This window comes from Podarcis tiliguerta, assembly GCF_965153285.1.
Source record: "Podarcis tiliguerta genome assembly, chromosome: 10".
Lineage (NCBI taxonomy): Eukaryota > Metazoa > Chordata > Lepidosauria > Squamata > Lacertidae > Podarcis > Podarcis tiliguerta.
In genome coordinates this window covers 2316863-2342550 of record NC_139543.1, presented here as the reverse complement: position 1 = coordinate 2342550, position 25688 = coordinate 2316863, and the positions used below count along the sequence as shown (strand labels likewise).

General features: G+C 43.4%; 1 protein-coding gene across 9 annotated transcripts in view; it reads left to right on the top strand.

Annotated features, from left to right (window-relative positions):
- Window positions 1–25688, top strand: part of FRMD4A (FERM domain containing 4A) — a 401265-nt gene that overhangs the window by 250705 nt on the left and 124872 nt on the right. For 7 of the 9 annotated variants that reach the window (XM_083399421.1, XM_083399422.1, XM_083399426.1 and 4 more), the window contains one exon: window positions 1593–1658. In XM_083399421.1, the coding sequence (XP_083255547.1) occupies window positions 1593–1658 (66 nt within the window). Of the gene's footprint in view, window position 1; window positions 53–1592; window positions 1659–24258; window positions 24429–25688 lie in introns of those variants that run through there. The other 2 variants (XM_083399428.1, XM_083399429.1) reach the window with 2 other exon arrangements.

The following is a 25688-nucleotide window of genomic DNA, read 5'->3' as shown; positions in this document are numbered from 1 at the left end:
ACAAGCCAGGAAGTCAAGAAATGTTCTACTGCTGTAGATCTTCTCTTGTTCGGTAGCCTCTTTTCCTGCTGTGCAACATAATAAAATAGCGGTGATGTGTTAGTTTTATATACCTACGTTTATTTTTTGTAAGGGAGCATTTAAACATTTCACCACCACCACCACCGACCTGTGGTCTGAAGTAATGTTGATTCATCATCAGAAACATCACTTTGCATTGCTGATTACGTACCTGTTTTCTAATGTGATCCAATGGCAACATCTTTCTGTGTTCTTGGTGGTATTACAGATCCTATAAAATATACTTGTGCATTATTTTAAAACATTATACATCACTTCTGATTATTGGTTCCTCTACCCCTGTTTTCCATCCAAACTTATTTAGCTGATAAGATGCCTCACATTTCAGGTGCATGTAATCAAACCACCTCACCTTGCTCTACCTTGTCCCTTCCAATCCAGATATACCACTATGCTTATAAGTTTTGTTTGAGCTTGCGTTCAAATCTGAAACTAAGAGACACGAGTTCAAGTCACAGCCCAGCTACAGATTTTTTTTTATAAGTGCTTATGGCTCCTCAACAGTAAAGTAGGAATAATAGCAATTTACCACTTGAAAAAGGATATGTATCAAATTGACCATTATCACAAGTGATAGCTGCTTGAAAATCCCAATGATAATTGTCAGGGGATCTTCCAGCTCAGGCCCCGCAGGGTCTTGATTTGGCCCATGAAGCCATTTTTCCTCCCAACGATGAACCTGCAAAAGAGCAATTGGTGACAGGACTTGAATTCAGTGCCTTTTAAATTTGGGGGGAAATGCAAGCCATGATGGGATTGGTTCCACATTGCAGGGCATTGTAGAGCATCTTTGTCTGATCCACCTCTCATGGTTGTTTTGAGATTAAACCTCCATTCCCTGACCTGAGCCCTTTGGAGGAAAAGTAGTATGCAAATGAATTATGGAACTAAATAATCAGGGCTGCAATGTGCTGTTAGTGAACTGCTAGTGCAGAAGTAATCAGCATTGCCCATAGGTTCTCTCTGGCTGTTCCTTTTTCTCCTCGCTCCCATCCCTTGCTTGCTTGCGTTCTCTAGATGAGTGGGTGCCCCATAATGGCCATGCTGGCTGAGACTGGTGGGAGTTGTACTCCTAAACAGTGGAAGGTACCAGGATGGAGATGGCTGCTCTGTGGACCTGGAAGTAGTTGAAGGCTAGATCCGTCCTCGCCTGACACACCCTTATCGCAGTACAGCCACAAAGACAATGAGGTAGCCACTGTGGGGTTGCCTTGTGCCTTCCCATTTAGGCAATGCAAGATCCCCTGGCCTCTTTCATGAACTCCTTTCTCTTCTTGGGTCTGAGTCCGTCTGTGCCATTCAGTAACAGCTGTTAGGGTGAGTTACTCTGTTCTGTTTTCACTGTCCAACCTTTTCTTTCTGCCATTGCCAGGGAATGAGAATCCTTTGCTATGACAGCGTTTGGAGCCGTGCAGATTTCAGCACATTAACAGCAGCTTGTGGTATTTTGCCAAGCCTGTGCCTTAAGCATCCACTGAAACTTTCTTTCTTTTTTTGTCCTGTTTTCCTAGATGACAGAGGGCCGCCGGTGTCAAGTGCACCTTCTTGATGACAGGAAGCTGGAACTCCTTGTGCAGGTAATAAATTGCATCTGCAGTTTTGAATTCTTGCCACAGCACTCAGATTTTGCTCCATACAGCAGAAGAGGTTTTTAATTTAATTAATGGAATCTCAGTTAGTCGGCTTCCTTATGGGTTTTGATCCTCTCTCATTTGACAAGCTAAGCAGGATCAGGATGGATCAGGATATGGGCAGGAGACCTAGAAGGTAAATCCCAAGATTCAGCAGCCAGAGGGTGCCTCTCATGCTCCCCCACTCCCAAAAAGGGGGGGGGGATTCCTATGTTTCAATGCCATGGTAGAGTGTCACTTTCAGGTGGCAAACTGAAATAGTGACTAACCTCACAGAACTCCTTTTTGTGTGTGCCTGGCAGCGTCACCCCTCACGTCCTGACCTAGTTCAGCTCCATCAGTGCCTCTGCAGCCCTTGCTGCTTGCTGTCTACTGGCAGACTAAAGCTTTAATGTCCTGAAGCTTCAGCGTTAAGTAGCTGCCATGCACTGCCTCTGAGAAGACGGGGCTTCTGTGGGTGAGTGACGTGACCTACATATATGTTGGCCTCACGTCACGTTGAATTTATAGCATAGATGTTGAGGCACAAGCGGTTTATGGCAATGATAGAATGTCAAGCCAGCTTGATGGTTTGCTTACTTTATTTACAGACATTTGTCCCCTGTACAAATTTTAAATTTTAAAAAAAATCAACAGCCTTTAAAACAATCAGCCAATGAAAAAGCATATTACAAAATGAAGGCATTTTAAAATATTAAGGCAGTGAGTTACACACGCATGCACACAAAACAATAAAAAAGGTTAACAGGCCAAAGGCTTGTGAGAATAAAAAGGATTTTGTTACATTTTTCTAAAACCATATATAGAAAGTCAGCATCTCGGGGAAAGGGGCTAGGTTAAAAGCTTTTCCGTGGCATGTCAGTTATATATATGCAGATAATATTCTGGGATAGAGGAGCTGGATTCAGTCATGTGAACCTCAACATGCAGTCTGAAGTTCTGCAGATCAGGCACAAGTTTCCCATGTTAGCTAGAACTAAGCTTTAGACACCAGGGGAGACGAATGGGCTATTCACTCCCATCTCTCCCACTCGCCATGCTGATGGTGAGAGGCAGAAGCGGGGGCTGGCCAGCTCCTCCTCCTCCTGCTGCTGCTGCTGCTGCTGTGGATGGGCAGGAAGGTTGAAGCAGCCTCCTGCTGGTGGCAGGGCCCCGTGTGGGAGGCGGAGCTGCTGGCCAGTGAAGCCGCGCAGCCGCCATGTTCAGCTCTTGCCCAGCTCCTCCCAACGTCCTGATATCATGCACAGCGTTGCCCACCCACCCCCGTCCTCGCAAGCTGGCACCTTTGCATCAGGGACAGGTTGGCGGGAGTGGTTATGCATTTTGGGAATGTCTGGGGGAGGTGAATGAGTGAGTGGTTCTGAGGTGTTCAAAGGTGAGAGGGCTGAGAGAGGCCAGGAGCAGCCAACGTCTGTACTCTGGAGGATGCAGTGTGCTGCCAGTCAGCAGTTCAGAGGTGGAAGCATATTTTGTCATCCAGCCAGGCCCCTCCACAGGATGCCAGACTCTGCCATAAACTTGGCAGCATCTAAGTGTAAGAGCTTTGCAGGCATTTATTACATTCAGCTTTCCCTCCCAGCCCATTTTGCTTTCAAAACAACCCTGTGAACTGCATTAGACTATGACACTCTGACAATGTTGAGGTTTGGGAATTGTTCATTTTTATACGATACTCAGTACCAAAGATTGTGGGGGGATTATAGTAACAGCAAAACAGTAAAATACAACCACAAATAATAAAATATAAGGCAGAGAATAAAATCAAGCCTTTGGCCCTCCATTTGTTACTGAATGTCAATACCCATCAGTTCTAGCAAGCATGGCCAGTGGCCAGGAGTGATGGAGTTGCAGTTCAGCAACATCGAAAAGGCCTGAATCCGGCCCTTTCACCAGTTGCCATGCATTCACCTCATGATTAAAAATGTGAGCTTTGAGGTGAAAACTGTAAAGGTATGAGCACTCTTCTCACGCTGGGGGGGGGGAGAGGAAGCATGATTCTAAAGTGGCAAACCAAGCAGCAGGAGGCGTGTCAACAACAAATGATTACATCGCTGCGGGACTGTAAAATCCAACAGCCTTGAGTAAGTCTCTTCATGGCAGCATTAGGACCTTTACTCCCTGCCCCATGGCTCCCACTGCCTCTGCGCAGCTCATCAGGTCATGTTGTGTAGTAAATAATTTGTTTCTTTGGTCAAAGCAAATTACAGTTTATCACCCTGTCTAAACCTTCCATTCTTGGGCAAGGTGATTCAGTGGGTGGTCACTGAACAACTCTAGGCGTGTCTGGAGGATGCAACCATTTGGATCACTTTCAGTCAGGATTCAGGCCTCATTATAAGACTAAAACCACCATGGTTGTGCTGGTCGGTGATCTCTGATGGACTAGGGACAGAGGTGAAAGCTGTTTCCTGGTTCTGCTGAATCTCAGCAGCTTTTGATATCATCAGTGATATCAATGGTCAACCATGGCATCCTTCTGGACTGTTTAGAGGAGTTGGGAATTGGGGGCACTGTCATGCAGTACTTCCGCTCCTTCCTCCTGGGCCGTGTCCATAAAGGAATGGTGGGAGGTGGGTGTTTGGACCCCTGGACACTTACTTGTGGGGTGCCTCAGGGCTCTGTCTTCTCCCTCATGCTTTTCAACATCTATATGAAGCTGCTGGGAGAGATCATCAGGCGATTGTTTTTAAGATGGTTCAAAATGATATCCTGGAGGCATGTTTGCTTTTGTACACAGGTTTCCTTTGCCCTCCTGTCAGGTCAAATAGGTCTTGTAGGGTTCTGAAGCGCTATTTAGGGGGGGAAACACATCAAAATCTATTTGACCAAAGATAATGTTAGGATGAGCGTTCAGCCCATGATCAAGGATGCCTGCATAGTATTAGGCCTAGTTCAGACACAACCAAGGGGTAGCCCACGAACCTCAACTGTCGCAGAATCCAACAACAACAACAATTTATTATTTATACCCCACCCATCTGGCTGGGTTTCCCCAGCCACTCTGGGCGGCTTCCAACAAAATATTAAAATACAATAGTGCGTCAAACATTAAAAGCTTCCCTAAACAGGGCTGCCTTCAGGTGTCTTCTAAAAGTCTGGTAGTTGTTTTTCTCTTTGACATCTGGTGGGAGGGCGTTCCACACGGCGGGAGCCACTACCAAGAAGACCCTCTGCCTTGTTCCCTGTAACTTGGCTTCTCGCAATGAGGGAACTGACAGAAGGCCATCGGTGCTGGACCTCAGTGTCTGGGTGGAACGATGTGGGTGGAGATGCTCCTTCAAGTATACTGGACCGAGGCCATTTAGGGCTTTAAAGGTCAGCACCAACACTTGGAATTGTGCCCGGAAACAACCAGGGTTGTACAACAGATTTTGAAAGCACAGAGCTCCCATTAGATTTGGATATCACCCATTATGTTTCCAGACTTACATCTTTGTGTTATAGGCTTTGTGCTGTAGGCAGAGTTTCTGGCACATCTTACAAACAGTCCTGTTTTATTTCTTTGGCCAACAGTTTTTAGGAAGGGAGACTGTGCAGGAGGAAATAATAATAATTCTAGTTCTTTTTATTTGCAGAGCACAGAATATGAACATTACACATATACCCTAGCAGTCATTTTAATACTGGTAAGATAGACCAGTATTCCATCTGCATGGCACAGATACTGCAACATGGGAACATGCGTGCATCTAGTTCAGTATCCTCTGCACTGATTGGCAGCAGCTCTCCAGGATTTCAGGCGCGGAACACTGGTAGCCCTGCCTGGAGATGCCAGGGATCGAGCCTGGAACCTTCTGCATGCAAAGCAGATTTGGTACCTTAGAGCTACAGCCGAGGGATAGTGAAAGGTTCTTATAAGATTAAACAGTAAAGTTGAACTGGGGCTTTATGATGGTCTTGTGCACTAGGCTGCTTTAGCTGCCACAAAGTCTCTAAAGGGTTAATCAGAAGGTTTAGAAAATGGCTTTTTAAAGAAAACACTGCTCTGTGCAGCTAGAAACAGGAAATGAAACACAGGCACTTTAATTACTCTGGCATTTTTGGGGTGAGCAGGGTTGCATGTTAGTCTCATTCTAGCAAAAGAGGAAGAAGATGAATAGGAGCCTTTTGAAAGTGATTTGAATCACAGGAAACGCATTTCAGGACCGCTTTGTGTTGTACAGATGGCTCAGCAAGGTTATTTCAAAACCAAAAGAGGCAGCAGAAAATAATCTGAAGAGGTTTTTAAAAAAAGAAAGAAACATTAAGGAGGCATTTTTGATGTTCACGATCTTTATGTCAATACTGTACTGTACTTTATAGGCTAGTTTGACTGAAGAGCAGGGTTTTTTTAACTATTATTATTTTTAATAATTTTTTATTAGATTTTCCACAATGATAACACAAACCACAAAGCAAAATGATACACAGAAAAAGAAAAAGAAAAAAGGGAACAATAAACATATAAACAATAACTACAAACTTAATTCTTCACAAATCCAACCTTTTAAACATCTTGGTTGACTTCCTCAAATCCCTCCCTTCTGAGTTTCCTTGTAATTAAAAGTAACAGCTTTCCAATATCATTATTAAACTAAAACAATTTCCAATTATAGTCCATCTTATTCACTTTTCTTAACATTCTAAATCCCATTTATTTAATTATAACTTAGTTTAATCCTAGGCCTATTTGTTTCTATTTTTTTATCTTACAATGTTTATTCAAATAGTCCTTAAATTTCCTCCAGTCCTCTTGAAACTCCTCATCTTTCTGGTCGCGGATTCTTCCAGTCAGGTCAGCTAGCTCCAAAAAGTCCATCCTCTTCATCTGCCAATCTTCCACTGTTGGTAGTTCTTTTGTTTTCCAATTTTTTGCAAGTAATATTCGGGCGGCCGTTGTGGCATACAAAAATAAATTAACATCTTTCTTGGGCAATTCCGAACCTGTTATTCCAAGAAGAAAGGCCTCTGGTTTCTTAATAAATGTATATTTCAACATTTTTTTCAATTCATTATAAATCTTCTCCCAGAAGTCTTTCACGTTGGGACAAGTCCACCACATATGGAAAAAAGTACCTTCTTTTTCTTTACAATTCCAACATAGAGTGTTTGTACCTCACTCTTCAGGCCCAAAGTCTCCCAGAACAACTTAAATACAACAAATTAAAATGGGGGGTGGGGTTGGGCAGCATCAGGGCCAGTGACCAAATGCCACCCCAAGGCCAGTTTTCCCTTTTGCAAATTTCCTTTTATTCACGACCAGCTGCATGCAGTTTTCTGACTGTGCTGGATTATGAATTTATCTGAACTCATCTGAGCTTGCCCTTGGAAAGTCTTCTTCAAAAACCACATGTCGCCAGAGCTCAGGCATTGGAAAGAGAAATCATGACTATTAGTGCCCTTAGACATTTATATGGAAGAATTATCCAAAAACTGGAAGGTGTTTATAGACCTGGGAGCAGAATAAAGAAGTGTGAAAAATGTATCTTTTCAAATTGACTGAGGTCCAAATAATGAATGAAATTTTTAGCATCTAGCAAAACCAAACTTCCTCATGTCACCCTAATTTGTGAAATAAGAACTGTGAAATGGGAAGGGAAAAATTAAACTGATATATTTATTACTCCCCCCCCTTTATATTTTTGCATATGTTGATAACTGTGCATCATGTTACTTGATTCCTTGAACATCTATATGGCATATACTGAGGGCCAAACTACATGTTAAATTAATTAATTAAATTATGGTGCTGTTTTTTAAATAGCGACCACAGGGGCCCTGAACAGGATTGGGGCTGCAGCATACACAGAGGAGTTGTGAAAACAAGCCCATGCCTTTCCCAGCTACCATTTGCACATTTGTTCTTTTTGCTTGGTGATCTTTTTGTGCAGTGACTAGGTTTTTTCCCCCCTTTCATTCATTTTTTTTCTTGAACAGCAGCAAACTGTTTCTTTTGGGATCTCCACCCCTGCCTCTCGTATTCTTTTTGTTCCTGCTGGATTCGCATTTTGTTTGCAACAGTGTGTTTTTAAGGAAAATGTTTGACTGTGTTCTCTTAATCATTTCCAGACAGTGAATTTATTCAGATCATTCCCCTGCTTTGGACTCATTTTTGCATTAGGTTTTGTTTTTGATTTTTTTGCATTGTTTCTATGTTTCCATTCCCATTAGGCCTTTGCACATGAAAGGCTTGTCTAGCAACCAAGTTTTTCTTCTCTTTATCTTCATGGTATTGCATAAGTGGTTTTTCATTTCTTTTCAAGTCAGCTTTATAAAACCTTTATAAACATGCGCATCCCCTCCAACATTTCTCTGATGAAAACAGGGACATCCTATTCAACAACAACAATTTTATTATTTATAACCTGCCCATTTTACTGGGTTGCCCCAGCCACTCAAGGTGGCTTCCAACATATATAAAAACATAATAAAACATTAAACATTTGAAAACTTCCCAGCCTGACCTCTCTCTCCTCTGCACCTGTTCTCTCTCTCTCTCTCTGCAGCTTCTCCTGCCAGAGACTCTTGTCTCCTGGCTGCACAGGCCCCCCAGTTCACTGATCCCTCCTTCCAAGTCAGTCTCCTACCTCCTTCTCCCTATGCCCACTCATCTGCACTGAGCCACTGCTCCTCAGTGTCCAGTCAGCCCCTGACACCTGTCTCTCAAGTTGTAGGAAATTTGGAGGAGGGAGCAGCATTAGTGCTCCCCAAAAGCAAACATCCCCCGGGAGCCTCTTAGGCAAGCGCCATAACCTCAGACTTGCGTCTCTCAGCTCAGCACGTGGGTCAATGCTGTAGGGCAGTGAAGCATCTTCAGCTGTTGTATTAACAAAAGGCAAGAGAAGAGTGCCATCTCCACACTTGATTGCTGTAAATAAATGAATATTGCTAAAATGGGAAGTGGCTGGTAAAGATCATCAAATAGGGGGGCATTTCTTTTTGAATGGCAAAACAGTTACATTCAACCAAGCAGAAATGACTGAGTAATGCGTAAAAGTAGAAGCATAGAGTCACCATGAGCTGGCTGTAACATATTTTGGGGTGGAGAATATGGCGGAGAATGCTGTGCCTAGTGACAAACCAGGCAAAGAATCTTTGTGCGCACAAAGGTCATTTCAGACAGATAGCTCCAGGGAAATGAATGCCACAGCTAAGAAATGCAATGTTGAAAACTAATGAAACCCAGCAGGGCTAACCTGATTCATCCAGATTCCCTTGCTTAAAGTGCCGGTGGGAAAAGAACTTAAGAAGAAGAAAGGAGGGGAGGAAGTAGCATCCCAGAGGAATGGGCCAGCTGCTCTATCGTTGACCTTGCGCCAGGGGAAATGTGCAGTAAAGAGAACTTTTTGATATTTCAGACAAGTAGATATATTAACTAGAAGTAGAATATGTATTAGTTTATTTTCGTTTTACACTGCATCTCTTAAATATCCAGCCCATTCACTATTTGCAGTTCTCCTTGATCTTCCTAAGTGTTTTCTGCCTGTCTGGTAGTGGTCATTGTTTCTCTAAGAAGGTCACACATCTCTGTAAGTCCGCCTGCCTTCGCTGCCTGAATCATTTGGCCAGCATGGCCATTCAAATGGTGTGCATGAACTGTGTCATGGGATCGATTATGTGAGGGCAGATCTTACCTGGGGGCCCCTATATATTATTTGAGTTGGCAGCCTTTGATCTTGGAGAGAATCCTCTAAACATCTCAAAGGCAGATTGATAGTCACCTATGTGTTTCTTAAAGCAGGGGTGAGTGGAAGGTAGATTGGGATGTACTGGTAGGTATCTAGGTGGCTTGCAGTAGATTGGTAAGGATTTCTGACTCCTAATTATTTATGAATGGCAGTAACAAAATGGCTCCCCGCTGCCCTAAACTATATTGCCAAAATGTCAAAAGCTTGGAGTAGTGAGGAGTGGATCTTCGTGTAGAAGGATTGTGAGCTCTGTTCAGTTCTGGTACTCAAAACAAACTTCTGGGCTTGGAATTCTTTAATTCTAAGTGTGTGTCTTTTGCAGCAGACTCCAGTTACTGGATCTCAAGGTTAAGGAGAAGTGACATCTGGGGAACTCAGATCTCAGGCCTGTTTGCCTGCTTGACAGCTAGCCCACCTTCCATTAGAGCAGTGGTTCTCAAAGGTGCACCACCTGGTGTGTCAGGAAAGGATGGCAAGTCTGGTGGGAAGATTCAAAGACAAAGAGACATTTATTCATTTCTGTGCAGTATAGTAGAGTATCAACATAACTTTTGGAGGGATATATAGCAGAAAAGAGTATCCAAAAAAAAAGAGCATTGGCTATTCTTCTACAGTTCTCCATGCCATATTGTTGTGAACAGGGATTTTCAACTCTAACAAATATAAAAGATCAGAAAAGAGAAAGGTTTATTTGTGTTGAGGAGTTTGTTTGTCTTAAATTAGACCTAATATAAATGAAATTACCTGGCAAAAGCAAACTCATACCTCTCATTGAGTTTGTATGCATAGTTAAGATACATTGGTAAAAGGCAGATTTTTTGTTTGATGTTTTTGTTTGATGTTTTGGGAATGATTTGTGGTCTTATGCAGCTGCATTATACGTTTCAGATGGGTGGGGTATAAATTATTATTATTATTATTATTATTATTATTATTTATTTCTGGATGTCCCATGATAATATTATAAAGTGGATTATGTTCTATGTTATAACTCAAGCACTGCTAGGAGTTGTTTCTTTTTGTTTTCTAATGTATTTCTTACCAATAAAAAATTCAGTGTGGCGCAAGCAAATTTTTATTCTGAAGCTGTGGCCCAGAGAAAAAAGTTTGAGAACCACTCCATTAGAGAAAGAGGCAAAGACCACAGCTCTTTACATGCCTGAAAAGGAAGTTTCAAGGATGAATGCAGCCAGTTTCAGAACCCAGATGCCCATCTGACAGCCGGCCTTTATGGCCTCAGAGCTGTTGCCACCATGCACAAGTCATGCTTTTAATCATTTTTTTCATGTACATGTACTTCTTGGTTAAGCTGTATCAGGCAGAATATAATAAGCCACAAACAAAGACTCTGAGAGGACAAAGTAGTCCCACACACCTACCTAGTACTCCAAGAGATAAACTGCAATCCAAGTGCCCCAAGGAAATGAGCCTGGAGAGATGCCAAACACACTTCCTACGTAGAGTGTTGAGGTTTCACCTGCTATTTACTGTGTAGACTTTCTCTCAGTAAAAACAATATCTGAATTTATATGTGAATTTAGTGATAATCAGACCTAGTTACACTTAACTCCCCAATTCATGTTTTCACCATGTTGCATCTTTTGTAATTCCATTTAAAAAAACAGCTGAGTGTGAGAAGTGAAACACGGCAAATTGACTTGAAATGAAAGCGGAAATAGGATTTCAATATATACACTGTAGGTCTGCTATTACCAAGTGCTTTGTAATGTAAAGCCATACATTATACTGGAAGTGCAGCTCTACAGAAAGACAAATGAAATTGGCATTAAGCAGCATGAGAGGTGAGTTTTCAGGCTGAGGTACAAAACTTCTGTTCATAATGTGAAATAGTCACTCTTACTAGAAGAATTCCTATTTTGGGTGAAAATAGCAAGGTTGTCTGACAGGAATCTAATTAAAATGTTTGTAAAGTAAATAAATGACTATTCTGGATGCAACCCTCACCCATTCACACAAATATATAGCTTTGCTTTTAAGCAAATACATGGTTGGCAGATGTGTGGCTGGGGGCAGTCGCCCTGGGTCCATTTTCTGAAGGGGGCACAACCAGGTGCTCCCACAACAGGCTCTGGTGTGCAAGGAAGCCAGCGAGGCAGCTCCCTTGCGCCCAGACGCAGCTCCGCTTCCGCTCTGCTACCGGGTCACATCTGACTCAGGGCAGAGTCGAGAGTCGGTGGCAGAGAGCTGCCCTCCCCCCTTGGCTGGGATGTCCTGCGCTCTGCTGTGCTCTGCTGCAGCGGAGAGAGGCTGCCAGCCGTGGCTCCTCCCTCTCCGGGTCAAGCAGAGAGAGGCCGTGGTGCGCAGTGTGCCCAGCCACAGCACCTCTGCCCCCGCGGGGGGAGGGAGGCTGCAGTGCACAAGGAAGTTGACCCTCCATTTCTACTAATATTTTATAAATTTCACTGGTTTCCCATTTTGTATTTTCTTTTTTATCTCCCCTTTTATAATTTTTTTCTCAAATTTCAATTTTTTCAAATTTTGTATATTCTTTGCATTTCTTGTTTTCCCTTAAACACTTAAATTACATCATCATGGCTGGATTGGACTCAATACATTTTATTGGACACAATCCAATTGTTTTAAATTTGCTGTAAGCAATAGAACCAAAATAGTACAACTATTTTGCCAGATAATTTGAGAAGTTCACAGACTCTACGAATATTTGCACCTTTAAGATAAAGACCATGCAGTTGTCAACTACTTTGTTCTACTGGTTGGTAAACCGAAGCATGTGTTCAATTCTCTTCCATTGAAAAAAAGAACTCACACTGATGTGGAAAACTGAATTTAAGACTGGAAAAATGAGAAACTGAGAGAAACCAAAATTGACTGATTCATCCTTCCTTAGTTTTCTGTCTGAGCTTTTGTCCTCATTCTTGGAAGGAATATCTGCTCCTAAGGGGGACTTAGGAAGTTCTGGTGCCTGAATGCGTTTCTCTCTCCTCCATTCTCCAGCTTTTGTCTTCTCCGTGGCCTCCTCTGTCCTCCAGGCACATGTTCATTTTGTTCTCTGTAGAGACTTGTAATTTCACTGTCTGGAAAGCAAAGCATTATTATGGAGAGACAGGAGGATTCCCACCCACCCGACCCCCACCAACTTCTGGAAGAAATGCAGGGCAAAGTCCTCCCTGTAGCATTTGCTCTGCTTGCTGTGATATGACATGTCAGGATGCTTTTATGGTTAGCTTGTCCTAATTGCTTGGACAGAGAAGCTGACTGTTGGCTCAGAATTGGGTCATATTTAAAAATAAGTACAACTTGCATTACCTCATCATGAGGAACAGGACATGTGGTCACTCGTAACTTCTTTTCCCTCTCTTCTTCCGCACAAAGAGCCTTTCAGATAAGCAGGGAACAAACAGATTATCTAATCTGTCTCTACCCATCCAAATGTCTTGTCATCCATCCATCCATCCATCATTCATGCCTTGGGCACCATCATAACATCATTAGGCTGTTGAGCAGACCACCGTTTCTATAGTAAAACAAAAACAACTTTTCCCTTAGAGTGACCATAGCACTAGTCTTGACCAGCATCATTACTTAGGGAAATGTGCAGATATAATAGAAGGAGTGGGAGGCTTGGAAGAGAGCGAGAGAGCACTACATTTGCCAAATCCTTTGTCTAGTCCTAGACAAGTCAAGGTAGTGCTAGAATAGACTAGATTCTGGTATCATCAATCTTTCTTCCTCTCTTTCATGCAGGCATACAGGAAACTTTTTAAAAATACTTTATGTTAATGGTTTTAAAAAAGTCTATATGGCAGAAGCCCAAAATTATAATAATTCAGGCCCATGTTCCATTAACGTCAGAACTTTCTCCTAAGATGTTACAAAAGCTCAATCTTTGAAATTTGAAACCGCAGCAAAATAATAGCTGTTGTTGGGAATTTTCTTTAAGTCAATGTTTTTTCATTAATGTCATAAATATATTAGTACCTCTGACAGAATCTAATTGTTAGTTCAACAGTCTCAACTTACGTAATGAAACAATTTGCAGAATATTTTTTCAGGGATGGAGGACGGCCTCCCTTTGTGCTGGAAGTGGTTCTTGGGCTGTCCCATCTGACCTACAATGGCTCTTTCTTGCCTCTCCGCCTTCCCCACATCAATGAATCTTGAAAAAAGCCTCCTACTGGAGCCAACAGGAGACTTTTTTCAAGCATAGTTGTGGTAAGGGAGTCATTTTCAGGTTGGTGAGATGTGTGTCCCCCACCAATCACCCCCTGGGACATTGCAATAGAAGGCTGTTTTTTAAAGCTAAACTAAGTTGGAGTGGGTGGTAGGTAGGTGACGTCTGTAGTATGCTTCATTTATTGAAGATTTTGCTAAATGAATTATGTATGCAATGCGATTGGTAGATTCATTTTCTGTTTCTATTAGAAATGTGTAATTTTTGTTGTTGAAAGTGACTCATAATAACCAAGCATGTTAATTCCATGGCATTGTTGCAAGAAATATGAACAGAATAAACCAAATTATATCCCCTTTATTTCAGTGGAAGAGAATTGAACACATGCTTCAGTTTACCAACCAGTAGAACTTAAATTCCATCATCCTGGCTGGATTGGACTCAATACATTTTATTGGACACAATCCAATTGTTTTAAATTTGCTGTAAGCAATAGAACCAAAATAGTACAACTATTTTGCCAGATAATTTGAGAAGTTCACAGACTCTATGAATATTTGCACCTTTAAGATAAAGACCATGCAGTTGTCAACTACTTTGCTTGGCTCGAATCTGTATTGTACTTACAATGCATTTTAAACCAATGTGCTGATAAACTGCCCTATGTTCCCTGGGTGTTACATGCTTAGGACTGTAATAGCAAGCCCTGTCCAGCCCAGGAGATGTGCTGTTAATCTAATGTGACTATCAGCCTAACATCTTTCCGATATCTTATTCCTTCAGTGCCATGCTCTGAAGGCTGTTTGAAAGTGGCATTGATGCCTGCCTGTCAGACTTAATTCCACCCAGTTTTCTTGTTATTGGGTGTCCTCAAATCCTGTTGCATTTTCTGTCTGTTTTGTGGTGTCTGTGAGAGAGAGGCGGGGGGGGGGGAAATATAATTTACCGTATTTTTCGCTCTATAACACGCACCCGACCATAACTCGCACGTAGTTTTTAGAGGAGGAAAATCCGTAGGCATGCCACCCGTAGGCATTCCCTCCATAACATGCACAGACATTTCCCCTTACTTTTTAGGAGGAAAAAAGTGAGTGTTATGGTGCAAAAAATACGGTATGTTTATTTTCTTAAACAAAATTTCAACTCATCTATTTTTTCATTCCAATTTAGACTTTGGGGTGTTTGAAGCATCTCATCTTGTTTACTTTCCCCTGCCTGTTGGATCTTTATTAAGGAGGAATGTTACTGCCTTGTGTCCATTCACTCCTCAGTCATGAGGAAAAGCTAAGCCATCACATGGGAATAGATTGCAAGAATTAGGGTCGTGGGACAGCCAGAGGGATGAGAGAGAGAGGGAGGCAGGAATGGCTTGCAAGTGAGAACAGGGTATTCATGGTTTCCAAGAAGAATGTTCTCCTGTGATGTTTAGAAGAACCATCTAGCTGCCTTTGGGGCTAATTTATGTTCCTTCCTTTCAATAGCCATTTTGCTAATGCATGCCATATGTTAATACCTTTCGGCCTTTTGATTTGTGAAGCTGTTGCTATTCCCTTTTCCTCCTGTAACCTAGAAATTTTGGCACAGCCGAGACAGATTTATGCATCCCTCTTAAAATAAATCTCAGAACCAACCTTTCTGGTCGTGACAAAGTGTTCCAGGCCTCAGCAGGGCTGCAGCCCATATTCCCAAAGTGTGAATGTGTTTCACAAAGAATGGTCATGTTTCAACCTCCCTGGCTGGTCGGAAAACATGTAGCATAGGGAGTGTGGAGACAGTTTGGAGAAAATGCATCAGTTCACGGCATGGAGAGCTATCTGAGGTTGGAGACAATGGGTTTTCAGGGAATCAAAGGTGGTGTGGCATAGCCATTCATGGAAGCTGCCCCCCAGTTTTTCATCAAGAAACACAAGCACTGATTTTAGATGTATACATTGCCCAAGAATCTTTACATTCATAGTTCCTACGAGTGCAATGCATATTGCCAATGATCTTGCCAAAGTTAAGGGATTTTTAGGCCTGTTGACTTTAGTGGAACAGTTAAGCAGACAATTAATTAATTAATTAATTAATTCACTTCATCATTATGAATTCATCATCCTCATTCCCTTCTGAATGTCATATTTTCAGTGAAAGGTGTGTGTACCTTTCCTCTGACGTAAGAGCACACATGCCCTAGACTTTAAAATTGTTTTCAAAAGGAGCAAGGAAACTTTGTCACTCACAACAAGATTATTTCCCCCACCATGAAGCAAACTCCCTTTCTTCGTTATTATATTTGCATGGTTCTCAAACCACTAAAGAGAGACTAGGGTAACTTGAGCATAAGTTTGTGAAGGGCTTTCTCTCTTGCCAGTTAAACTGTATGTTGTTCATGTTTAGCTTCAAGATTTATAAATTAATCAATAGCAACTCTGGTTTGGTTATTACAGGTCCCTAGGGGATGTACAGTTAATAATTGGATCTCATTGGTTATTGCTAAATTCCCCAAAAGTTATGACAGTGGGTGTTATTCTGTCTGTAGCTCACAACTGTCTCCAGAAGGGATCACAATAGAAATGTTGCTAATTTCCCAAACTAGTGTTTTTCATGTAAGATATGGGTTCATAGGAGCCAATCTGATAACTGCAGACTATAAATAAATGTAAGGGAATGCAGCCTGTTCTATCTGTGTCATTAAAACAGGAACTATTATACTTGGAAGTAAGACTTCCAGTATGCAAGAAGAACCAGCATATGCTACTCTTGAATGCCACAGGAATGACATCACCTAATTTCTTGCCAATTTCTTGTACAGATGTGCTGTACAATCCTGAACATTTCCCTTCTCACAGTGGTTTGAACCGACCTATACATGCGGCAGAATCATGTGGTACAACCATTTCTGGGCTGTACCATTTCAGATTGTGGGATGTGTCTCATCTTGTGCTGCAGTAACTAAAGGACCAGTATGGGAACAGATTGCCTATCATTATTTACTGCTGATTGTTATTGGCTAAGCAGAAACTGCAAATGAAATTGCTTTCTACTGAGTCAGACCATTTGGTTCACCTAGCCCAGTCTGCATCCATTGTCAGTCAGTGGCTCTTCAAGGTCTCTGGCATAAGTCTCCCGCAGTCCTATTGCCTCAGTGAGAGTCTTTTGACCAGAGGTGCTGGGGGGGGGGGGGTTCCACCTGAGACCTTCTGAGTGCCCATATATGTGTGCTGCTAGTCAGCCACTGGGATCAGGAATGAGTGACCTACTCCATTCAGTGACTGTCCTATCAAAACACCTGGGATTTGAAGGTGGTAGAAAATTAGTGCACCCATCGTGGGTTTTTTTATAGTGAACCCTGCAATTCTGTCAGGCAGCCTTTGCCACCCTGGGGCTCTGAGGGTGTTTTGGACTACAGTGACCATCAGTCCCAGCCAGCACTGCTGTGGTGTGCTCCCTTGTCACAACTGCTGAAGACACCTGAAGGGCACCAAGTTGATAAAGGCTGGGGGACGGGACGCTCACTAGATGTACTCTGTGAGGACACTCTCCATAGCATGTGGGAGTGGCATTTAGAAAGATGAGGCCCCTCCCACCATGAAAACAGGTGGCAAATATACTGTGGGTTCACTAAACTAATATGTGAAGCAGCCTGTAAAGCTACAATGCAGCTGCAGCATTTGGCAACATTGAACGACAAACCAATTTGGTCAAAGTGAATGAATAAAATCCTTCACATACTTACTAGGACTTCAGTGGTGCCTGTTTTGTAAATTAAGCTAGAAATGACATCATTTACTGCAGAAAGCTGCAGGTGTAATCCCTGTAGATGGGTAAATGCAGGTTGCACTTCGGCCTTCCTCGTTCGGAAATTCTGTTTGCCCCTTTCGATCTCTGAGGCCACATCTGTCTCTGGAGCCTCTGCTGCCATTGTCTGGGCTCATTTGCCGATGCGTTGCATAGCTGCCTTTGCCTGTGTGTGTGTTGTTCAAGAGGTGCATGCATTGTGTATTTCCCCTTGGGAGGATCAGTGAATTCATGAGGTGGGAAACCTGTGGCCCATGTTTTTGGACTTCCGCTGCCAATCCTGCCATCATCCTCAGCTAGCATTTCCCATGGTCAGGGATAATGGGACTTGTGGGTCAGCAACATTTGGGGAGGCACAGCTTTCCCACCCCTGGTGTGGGGATAACCCATAGTTCTTCTGGACTTCTTTGTTCTACGTAAGCAGTCCTGTTTTGTGGTGGACTGAGGCACTATGGAAAGATCTGAACTGAGTAGGATGTATTTTTGTGAAAATTATTGACAGTGTTGAAAAGCTTCCTCTGCCCCCCTTTGGTATGATCAATCCTTCTTTAAAAGGGGTCACAGATGTTTGCCTCATATTTAGAGTGAGGGAAATATTTCCTGCAAATGACTTTGCTTGCCCTCGGTGGAAACTCAAAATGTGGTGTTTTTTTAAACAGAGCATGACCTTGAATGGGAAAAGTTAATCATAGGCTGAATTTGATGAAGCCCCAGTGCCCTGCAGATCTTTCTGTCTTCACTCTTAATGTTTTACATTCAGAAAAAGTGGAAGATCAAAAATGTTGTATGAGTAATACTTTAGTTTAAATAGATTAATGATACATCACCCCAAATGTGCTATTCCTCTCCCCCGATCAGAAAGAGGGACAAAGACCACTCAACCTTGCAAGGAAGGGAGCTAAGCATGACTAGAATTGATCTGAAATTAGGTGAGTTTGAGCACTGCAGAGGCTTCCTGTCTCCAAGAGATAAATAAGTTGTGAAAGGAATCATTTTATTGCCTTAAGTCTGCTTTTAATTTTTTTTCTGCAGCATTATGGTGAAATATTTCAAATGAAAGATGATTATCTCCATTTGTTGTTGCCAAATGACTTATTTTTTTAAAAGAAATACGATTGACAAACCGTGAAATAAACCTTTTAGATGAAGCCGAAGGGGGAAAAAATTCAATATGCTGTTTGGCTACTTCATTTTTATGAAGCTCCCGGCCTTCTTGTCACAACAATGCTTAAAACAGTTTTGTTTGGGCAAACCTATCCAGACACTTAGAAGTTACTGTGTTTGTTTGTTTGTTTGTTGGGTTACTATTGTTTTCAATAAAGCTTTGAAATTCTTAATTTCTACAAATTATATCAATTAGGTTAATGTTTTATTATATATATTTGTACAATAAAGCATCTTAGTCTTTCTTACAATCAAGTGGCCTATCAATTTTTAATAATAATAATGCCATGCATAATACAGTTGGGTGGTTTAAAAATGGTAAATACAATTTTAAATACAATTTTCTTGACTTCACCTATTACATATCTTCAGAATATCTAGATGAAATAGGCAGGTATTCTCCCCTAAAGACTTTTAAACCAATTCCTTGTACTACTACTGTAGTTACCAAATTTCCATCAGACTGAGTTTCAGGGAAGATTATGAAGTTCTATAAAATGGGGGTGGGGGGGAGGAGGCATGAAAAAATCCCAAACAAGAAAGCATATTTGGGGTACAGAGTTAGTGCTTCTCCAAATGACCTGTTTAATGAGTATTTTTCCTTATTTGCTTACAAAAAGTTTGCAAACTGCTTAGATAATGTCCAGTCTTTAGTGATCATTCATTCGGATTTGTTGTTGGGAAGTGTCATGAAAAGTGGACAAGTAAATTTGTTCCACTAGAGCAGGGGTAGGCAACCTAAGGTCCGTGGGCCGGATGCGGCCCAATCGCCTTCTCAGTCCGGCCCGCGGACGGTCTGGGAATCAGTGTGAGTAGAATGTGTCCTTTTATTTAAAATGCATCTCTGGGCTATTTGTGGAGCATAGGCAGGGGTCTGCAACCTTTAAGACAAAAAGAGCCACTTGGACCCGTTTCCGAAGGAAAAACAAAACTGGGAGCCGCAAAACAAGCCAAATGTAAATAACCACACATTCTTCCCCTTCCCCCATTCTCTCTCTTTTCCCTGAGTCTATTTCAGATAGCAAAGAGGGGTATGGTACCTCTCATATCCATTTTTTGCAAAGCACCATTTGCATAGAGGGCATTATACAAATTAATACATAGAAAAGTGTCTGTCCCTCCCTGCAGTTCAACTCCCTCTCTTTTTACTAACAGCACATATCCATTCCTTCTGCTGGTGCAACTTTCTCATCATTTCTACATAGCAGCATTTATAAACCAGTGCCAGAGAAACTGGGTGAAAGGAAGGTGAGAGGGAAGAGATATGAATATTTATGTGTGTGTATGTATACATACCATTTACAGGTTTGAAGCCAACTTAAAATAAACAGAGCTGGTAAGCAAAGGAATCTGTGGTGCTTTCCATGGGATCCAGGGACATGTCAGCTAATACTCTTCCCTTTCTTCTTCATTTGCTTGTCTCTGCAGCAAATCTCGAGGGGGAAGGGAGAAGGGCAGGAATTGCATAGGCATGAGAGAATGGGGGGAAATCCCACATGCAGGATTTTGGTGCCTAACAGCCCCCCTCCCTCTGCAATTTCTCTCGTGCTCCCCTGCCTCTCCTGCTGGCTACCTCTGGACCCCCTCCTCGTCACTGAAGTAATTCACCCCTTCCTCCCTGACAGGGAGTGCGGGCCCATTTTGTGGTTCACCTCAGGTGCTCTCCCTCAACTCAGCGGCCACTCAGAAGCAAGGCACAGAAAAGGATCCCGAAGCACCACCGCCACCCCCCCCCACACAAAAACCCCGCTCCGCTATTTCCCTCGAGCGCGCGCGCTCTCTCTCTCTCTCGCCTCAGGTGCCTCATGCGCGGGGCTGAGGAGAGCGTGGCCTGGGAGAGCGTTCCCCCTCGCCACCGCCGCTGCCCGTCCTACCCCGGGGGAAGCTATGAGCCATGAAGCCGCCTGGCAGAACTTCCCTCCGGCGGCAGCAGCAGCAGCAGCAACCCTTCTCCGGCCGCCACCGCCTCCTCCTCCATCCCAGCAGCCGCCGCCTCTCGAGCTCCGCTGCCGCCGCCGCCTTGCTTTGCCCGGCTCAGCTGCCCAGCTCCATCCCCCTCCTCTTTCTGGCACTTCTGCTTTTCTGCTCAGGGTCCCCAAGGATCTGCGGAGCCGCAGCAAAGGTGTAAAAGAGCCGCATGCGGCTCCGGAGCCGCGGGTTGCCGACCCCTGAGCATAGGAATTGGTTCATTTCCTCCCAAAAAATATAGTCCAGCCCACCACATGGTCTGAGGGACGGTGGACCGGCCCACGGCTGAAAAAGGTTGCTGACCCCTGCACTAGAGTAATAAGATCCACTTTAGATGCACAAACCTGGTTCTGTGCATCTCTCCAGCAAAATATTGACAGTCTGGAGGCTCAAGCCCCCTCCCTGTTCACAGCCACAAGACTGATAATTACTGTATATGCTTCTTCAGGATACCTTAAAATTACAATTCTACCCTTGTTTCAGAAGAATCTTGGGAAATGTTTCTCAAAATGTTGCCCAAAAATTGAATTGGTTTTGAAAGATACTTATTTGGGCGACTCGACTGACTGTCCAGATTCTGTACAAGATAGTCTCCCTGTTAGAGCATGAGAGATGGGCAGTGTTTTTCCCCCAGGGGTATTCAAGGGTACACAGTACCAGCAATTCTTTTTTGTTGTTAAAAAGTGTGGCACTTACTGCACAGCTTTGTGGTGGGTACTGGCACCTGTTTTTCTAGAGAAAGAGCACTGGAGACAGGCACGGACCCAGAAACGTGGCCCTAGGTAATTTTGCACTGATATGCAGATATTGATCCAAAGCAAGTTTAGGTTGAATCCCTGCCACTTAGCTCAGCTGTTTAGCAGAGTAAATGCTGACCTGGCCGTGGCACTGAAACAACTTCAGATTTTACATCAGTCTGAATTAGGACTTTTTGCTTGCTGAAGGAGAGAGTTAGAACCCTAAAATGTACCTGGTGGTGGGCAAATCTGTCAATCTTGGTTTCTCTCATTTTTCCAGTCTTAAACTCAGTTCTCTGCATTTCCACATCAGTTTTCAATTATTTAAGAAAAAGTCCATGAAAATTCATCTGTGTTTTAGTGCAATCTTCTCCTAATATACACTTTCGTATGCAATTTTACTAACACACATTTTTCCAAAGCAATTTTCCCTAATACAGTGCATTTTTGTACATTATACACACTTAATCCTAGTGTGTGCATTTTTGTAAAGGTAAAGAACCCCTGGACAGTTAAGTCCAGTCAAAGGCGACTCTGGGGTTGCTGCGCTCATCTCGCTTTCAGGCTGAGGCAGCCAGTGTTTGTCCACAGACAGTTTTCTGGGTCATGTGGCCAGCAGGACTAAACTGCTTATGGCAAAACGGAGCACTGTGGCGAATGCCAGAGTGCACGGAAACGCCATTTACCTTCCCGCAACAGCTTTACCTATTTATCTACTTGCACTGGTGTGCTTTCGAACGGTTAGGTTGGCAGGAGCCGGGACAGAGCAATGGGAGCTCACCCTGTTGTGCAGATTTGAACTGCCAACCTTCCGATCGGTAGGCCCAAGAGGCTCAGTGGTTTTAGTCCACAGCACCACCCGCTTCCATTTTTGTATACATTACTTGGTTGGGAGACTGCATTGCAAAATTCACCAGAGTGCAGATTTCAAAAAATGGACTCTGTTTTGGTTCACATATTCTTTCAAAAAGTGCAAATTATGTAGGTTCACCTTCAAATGTAAACTGAATCAAATTTCCACCCCATCGTGAGCTGTTCACTTTGTAATTAAGTCTGTGGTCAATTTCTTGGCCTTGGCACAAACCCTGAGTTCCCGGATATAATTATGCTGCCAGTAGATACCTATGGGGAATATGCAAGAGAAAGGTAGGGTAGAAAGAAACGAAAAAGCATTTGAGCATTGCATACATATGGGGAAAATGGGTGGATTAGGTTACCTGATTCTGACCAGTATAGGTTTCACGGTCACATTACTGACAATAGAAAGAATGCTTTAATACCTCATGTGTAAATATCCAAAGGCGGGGGGGAGCTCAATTTATTTAATGTTTTGATTCTAATGCATCCTTACTTTGGACATGGTTGTTGTGACCTGATAGCGCACGTAAAGTGGACGGAAGTTGTGGGCCCACGCAATCCCTGCTTGCTAATCCACAAGTGCAGCAGAATCACGTGGTGCCATCTTTTTGTGAAGGAGGCCATTCATTCTGCAAATGAGGAACAGGTGTTGAATGTTTAAATTGCCACTTAGGGGAAAAATCCTCCATGCAGAATGTTAGCATGTGAGAGGGAAGAGTTATTTCCTAGACAGTCTTCTTTCTAATGTTTTCTATGTGCAGGAAGTTTTCTTTTTTTCTGTGAAAGGGCATTTTAACATGTGATTTCCCTGCCTGAAGTGGTACAGTCTAGGAACAGTAAAGCTTTCTACTTCTGCTGCGTCGGTAGTCACCTTAGAGGCAGGAGCATGTGGTGTTTTTGTTTTAGCTGCATTAGCAAAGGGGGGGAGAGAGCGTCATAGCTAAAGAAGTGCTGTGTGTGTTTCGGCACGCTGTGCTGCTCTGGGAAATGCTAATTCTGCCCACACGTTAGCATCATTGTGCTGCGGTGAGGCTGTGTGCCAAGTGGGTGTGTGCATCTCACAGCCATTTGTTTCTTTCTCCTCTTCTTTTGGGTCCTGCTGCCAGACAGGAAGGCAGGTGGCCTAGGATTTGCACATTCCTCTGCGGAATGGGATGCTCTGACCAAGAGGGTTAATTTGCTGATGCTAAAGCTTGTGAATAGAAAGCAAAACCATTTCTAAAAGTGCCAACCACAAGAAGCGGTTCCAGCCCAACTGTTCTTCCTCCTGTTTCATTCCACCCATGCAAATGGCGTATTATACAATGTGGCCTCCACACTTCTACTGTTTTGTGGGATGGATTCGAACACATACCAGAACTTTAGGTTTGTGCTGTTAAAGTGGTTTAAAGGGCTTTTTCTCCCTAGCACAACAAACCCACTTTTAAGACTTCTTGCAGTTTGGAGAGCGAAGTTTAAAAAGGGTAGGATGAACAAATGACTAATGGCAAGATGTGTAAACCTTCAGAACAGGACCTCTTGGCAGCTTGTAGGAGGCAGTGGTAAAGCCACTCCTTAAGAAACCCTCCCTGGATTCAGAAAACCTAAGTAACTACCAGTCAGTTGCTGGTCTCCCCTTCTTGGGTGAGGTTCTTTAGCAGGTGGTTGAGACCCGATCCAGGTGTTGTAGGAAGAAACTGATTTTCTAGATCTGTTTCAATCAGGGTTTAGGCCTGGTTTTGGCACAGAAACTGCTTTGAGTCATAGAATCATAGAACTGTAGAGTTGGAAGGGACCCTGAGGATCATCTAGTCCAACCCCCTGCAATGCAGGAATAGGCAGCTGCCCCATGCAGGGATCGAACCTGCAACCTTTGCATTATCATTGCCCTGCATGAGGGCCTCTGTCAGGAGAGAGAAATATGTCCCTGTAAATTCTCCTCAACCTCTCAGTAGCTTTCAATACCATTGACCATGGTATCCTTCTGGAGTAGCAGTCTGAGTCGGGGGTGGCACTGCTTTGCGGTGATTCCAGTCCTACATGGACTGGAGGGTTCCCAGAGGGTGATGCTTGGGGAATGCTTTCCAGCCCTGTGGAGGCTTTAATGTGGAGTTCCTCAATTTTATCCCTTATGCTATTTAACTTCTACATGAAACGGCTGAGTGGGGTCATCCAGAGTTTTGGAGTATGCTGTCAGCAATACGTTGACGATACACAACTCTGCTTCTCCTTTAGATTTGCAGGTGTTTCAGTGGATGTGCTGGACCAATGTCCAATGGACTGGATGAGAGCCAACAAACTGAAGCTCAATCCAGATAAGACTGAGGCACTGCTAGTGGGTGATTCCCTAGACCGGATGGCTGGGAGATGACCTGCTCTTGATAGGGTTACATTCCCTCTGAAGGAGCAGGTACGTAGCTTGTGGGTATTCCTGTATCCTTTGCTATCGCTTGCGGCTCAATTGGCTTCCATCAGCTTTGACTTGTGGCCCAGCTGCACCCCTGTCTGGATAGGAGTATCCTAACTTCTGTTGTCTATGCTCTGGAACTTCTAGGCTGAAATACTGCAACACATTATACATAGGGCTGCCTCTGAAGACAGTTGGTGCAGAATTCTGCAGCCAGGTTGCTCACCGGGACAAGACGATTTGAGCATATTACACTGATCCTGGCCCAGCTGCGCTGACTACCAATTAGTTTCTGGGCCCAATTCAAAATGCTGATTTTGACCTATAAAGTCTTAAATTCTCAGGACTGCAAGACCTCAAGGACTGCCTCTCCCCATGTAAACTGATTTGAAATCTGTGTTCATCAGAGGCCCTTCTTCGTGTGCCTCCTCCATGTGAGATCCGTAGGATGGCAGCACGAAAATGGGCCTTTTCTGTAGTGGCTCCCCATTTGTGGAATGCTCTTCCCTGAGAAAATCACCTGGTGCCTTCATTATATATGTTAAGGCACAGGGCAAAACTGTTCCTCTTTAACCAAGCCTTTGGCTGATTAATATTCTGCAGCCTTTTGAATTTTGTTTGTGGAAGAGGAGGTTGTTGTTTTGTTGCTTCCGTTTTAACTATTTATTTGTGCGTTTATAGTGTCTTTTATTCTTGTGTGTTTATATTATATTGTATTTTTTTTCTTGTGAATTGCTTTGAGATCATTTGATAAAGGGCAGTATAGAAATCAATCAAGCAAACAAAATGTTCCTAGTACATTCCTGAGCGCAATTCAAAGTGCTGGTGCCACAAAGGCCAGCTTCCAAGGGCTACTGAGGGAGCCCACGTCACACCTGTGACGTCCCAATGTTAGTTGTGCATGTGACGCCCGGTGTCATGTGATGTCAGAGGAGCTGGGGCAGAGCTGAATTTGGTGGCTGTGATGCTCAGGGGCCGGCGGCTCCTCCTCCACCTCCTCTTGCCACTGTTGAGAGGCTGCTTCGACCCTCCTTCCCCTTCATGGCAGGAGGAGGAGGAGGAGCCGCCACTGCAGCCACGCCACACCTTGGCTCTGTGCTTCACCTCTGCACTTTTGGGACACAAGGGGCAGCCCCTACCCCCAAAATACAGGGGGGCAAAAGGTCTCGGCCCCCAGGAGCCAGTGCCCCTTGTTGGTACTGAACTTTAAATGCATGTTAGGAGGAAATAGCTTCACTTTTCTGTGCAATTTACAGACATGCA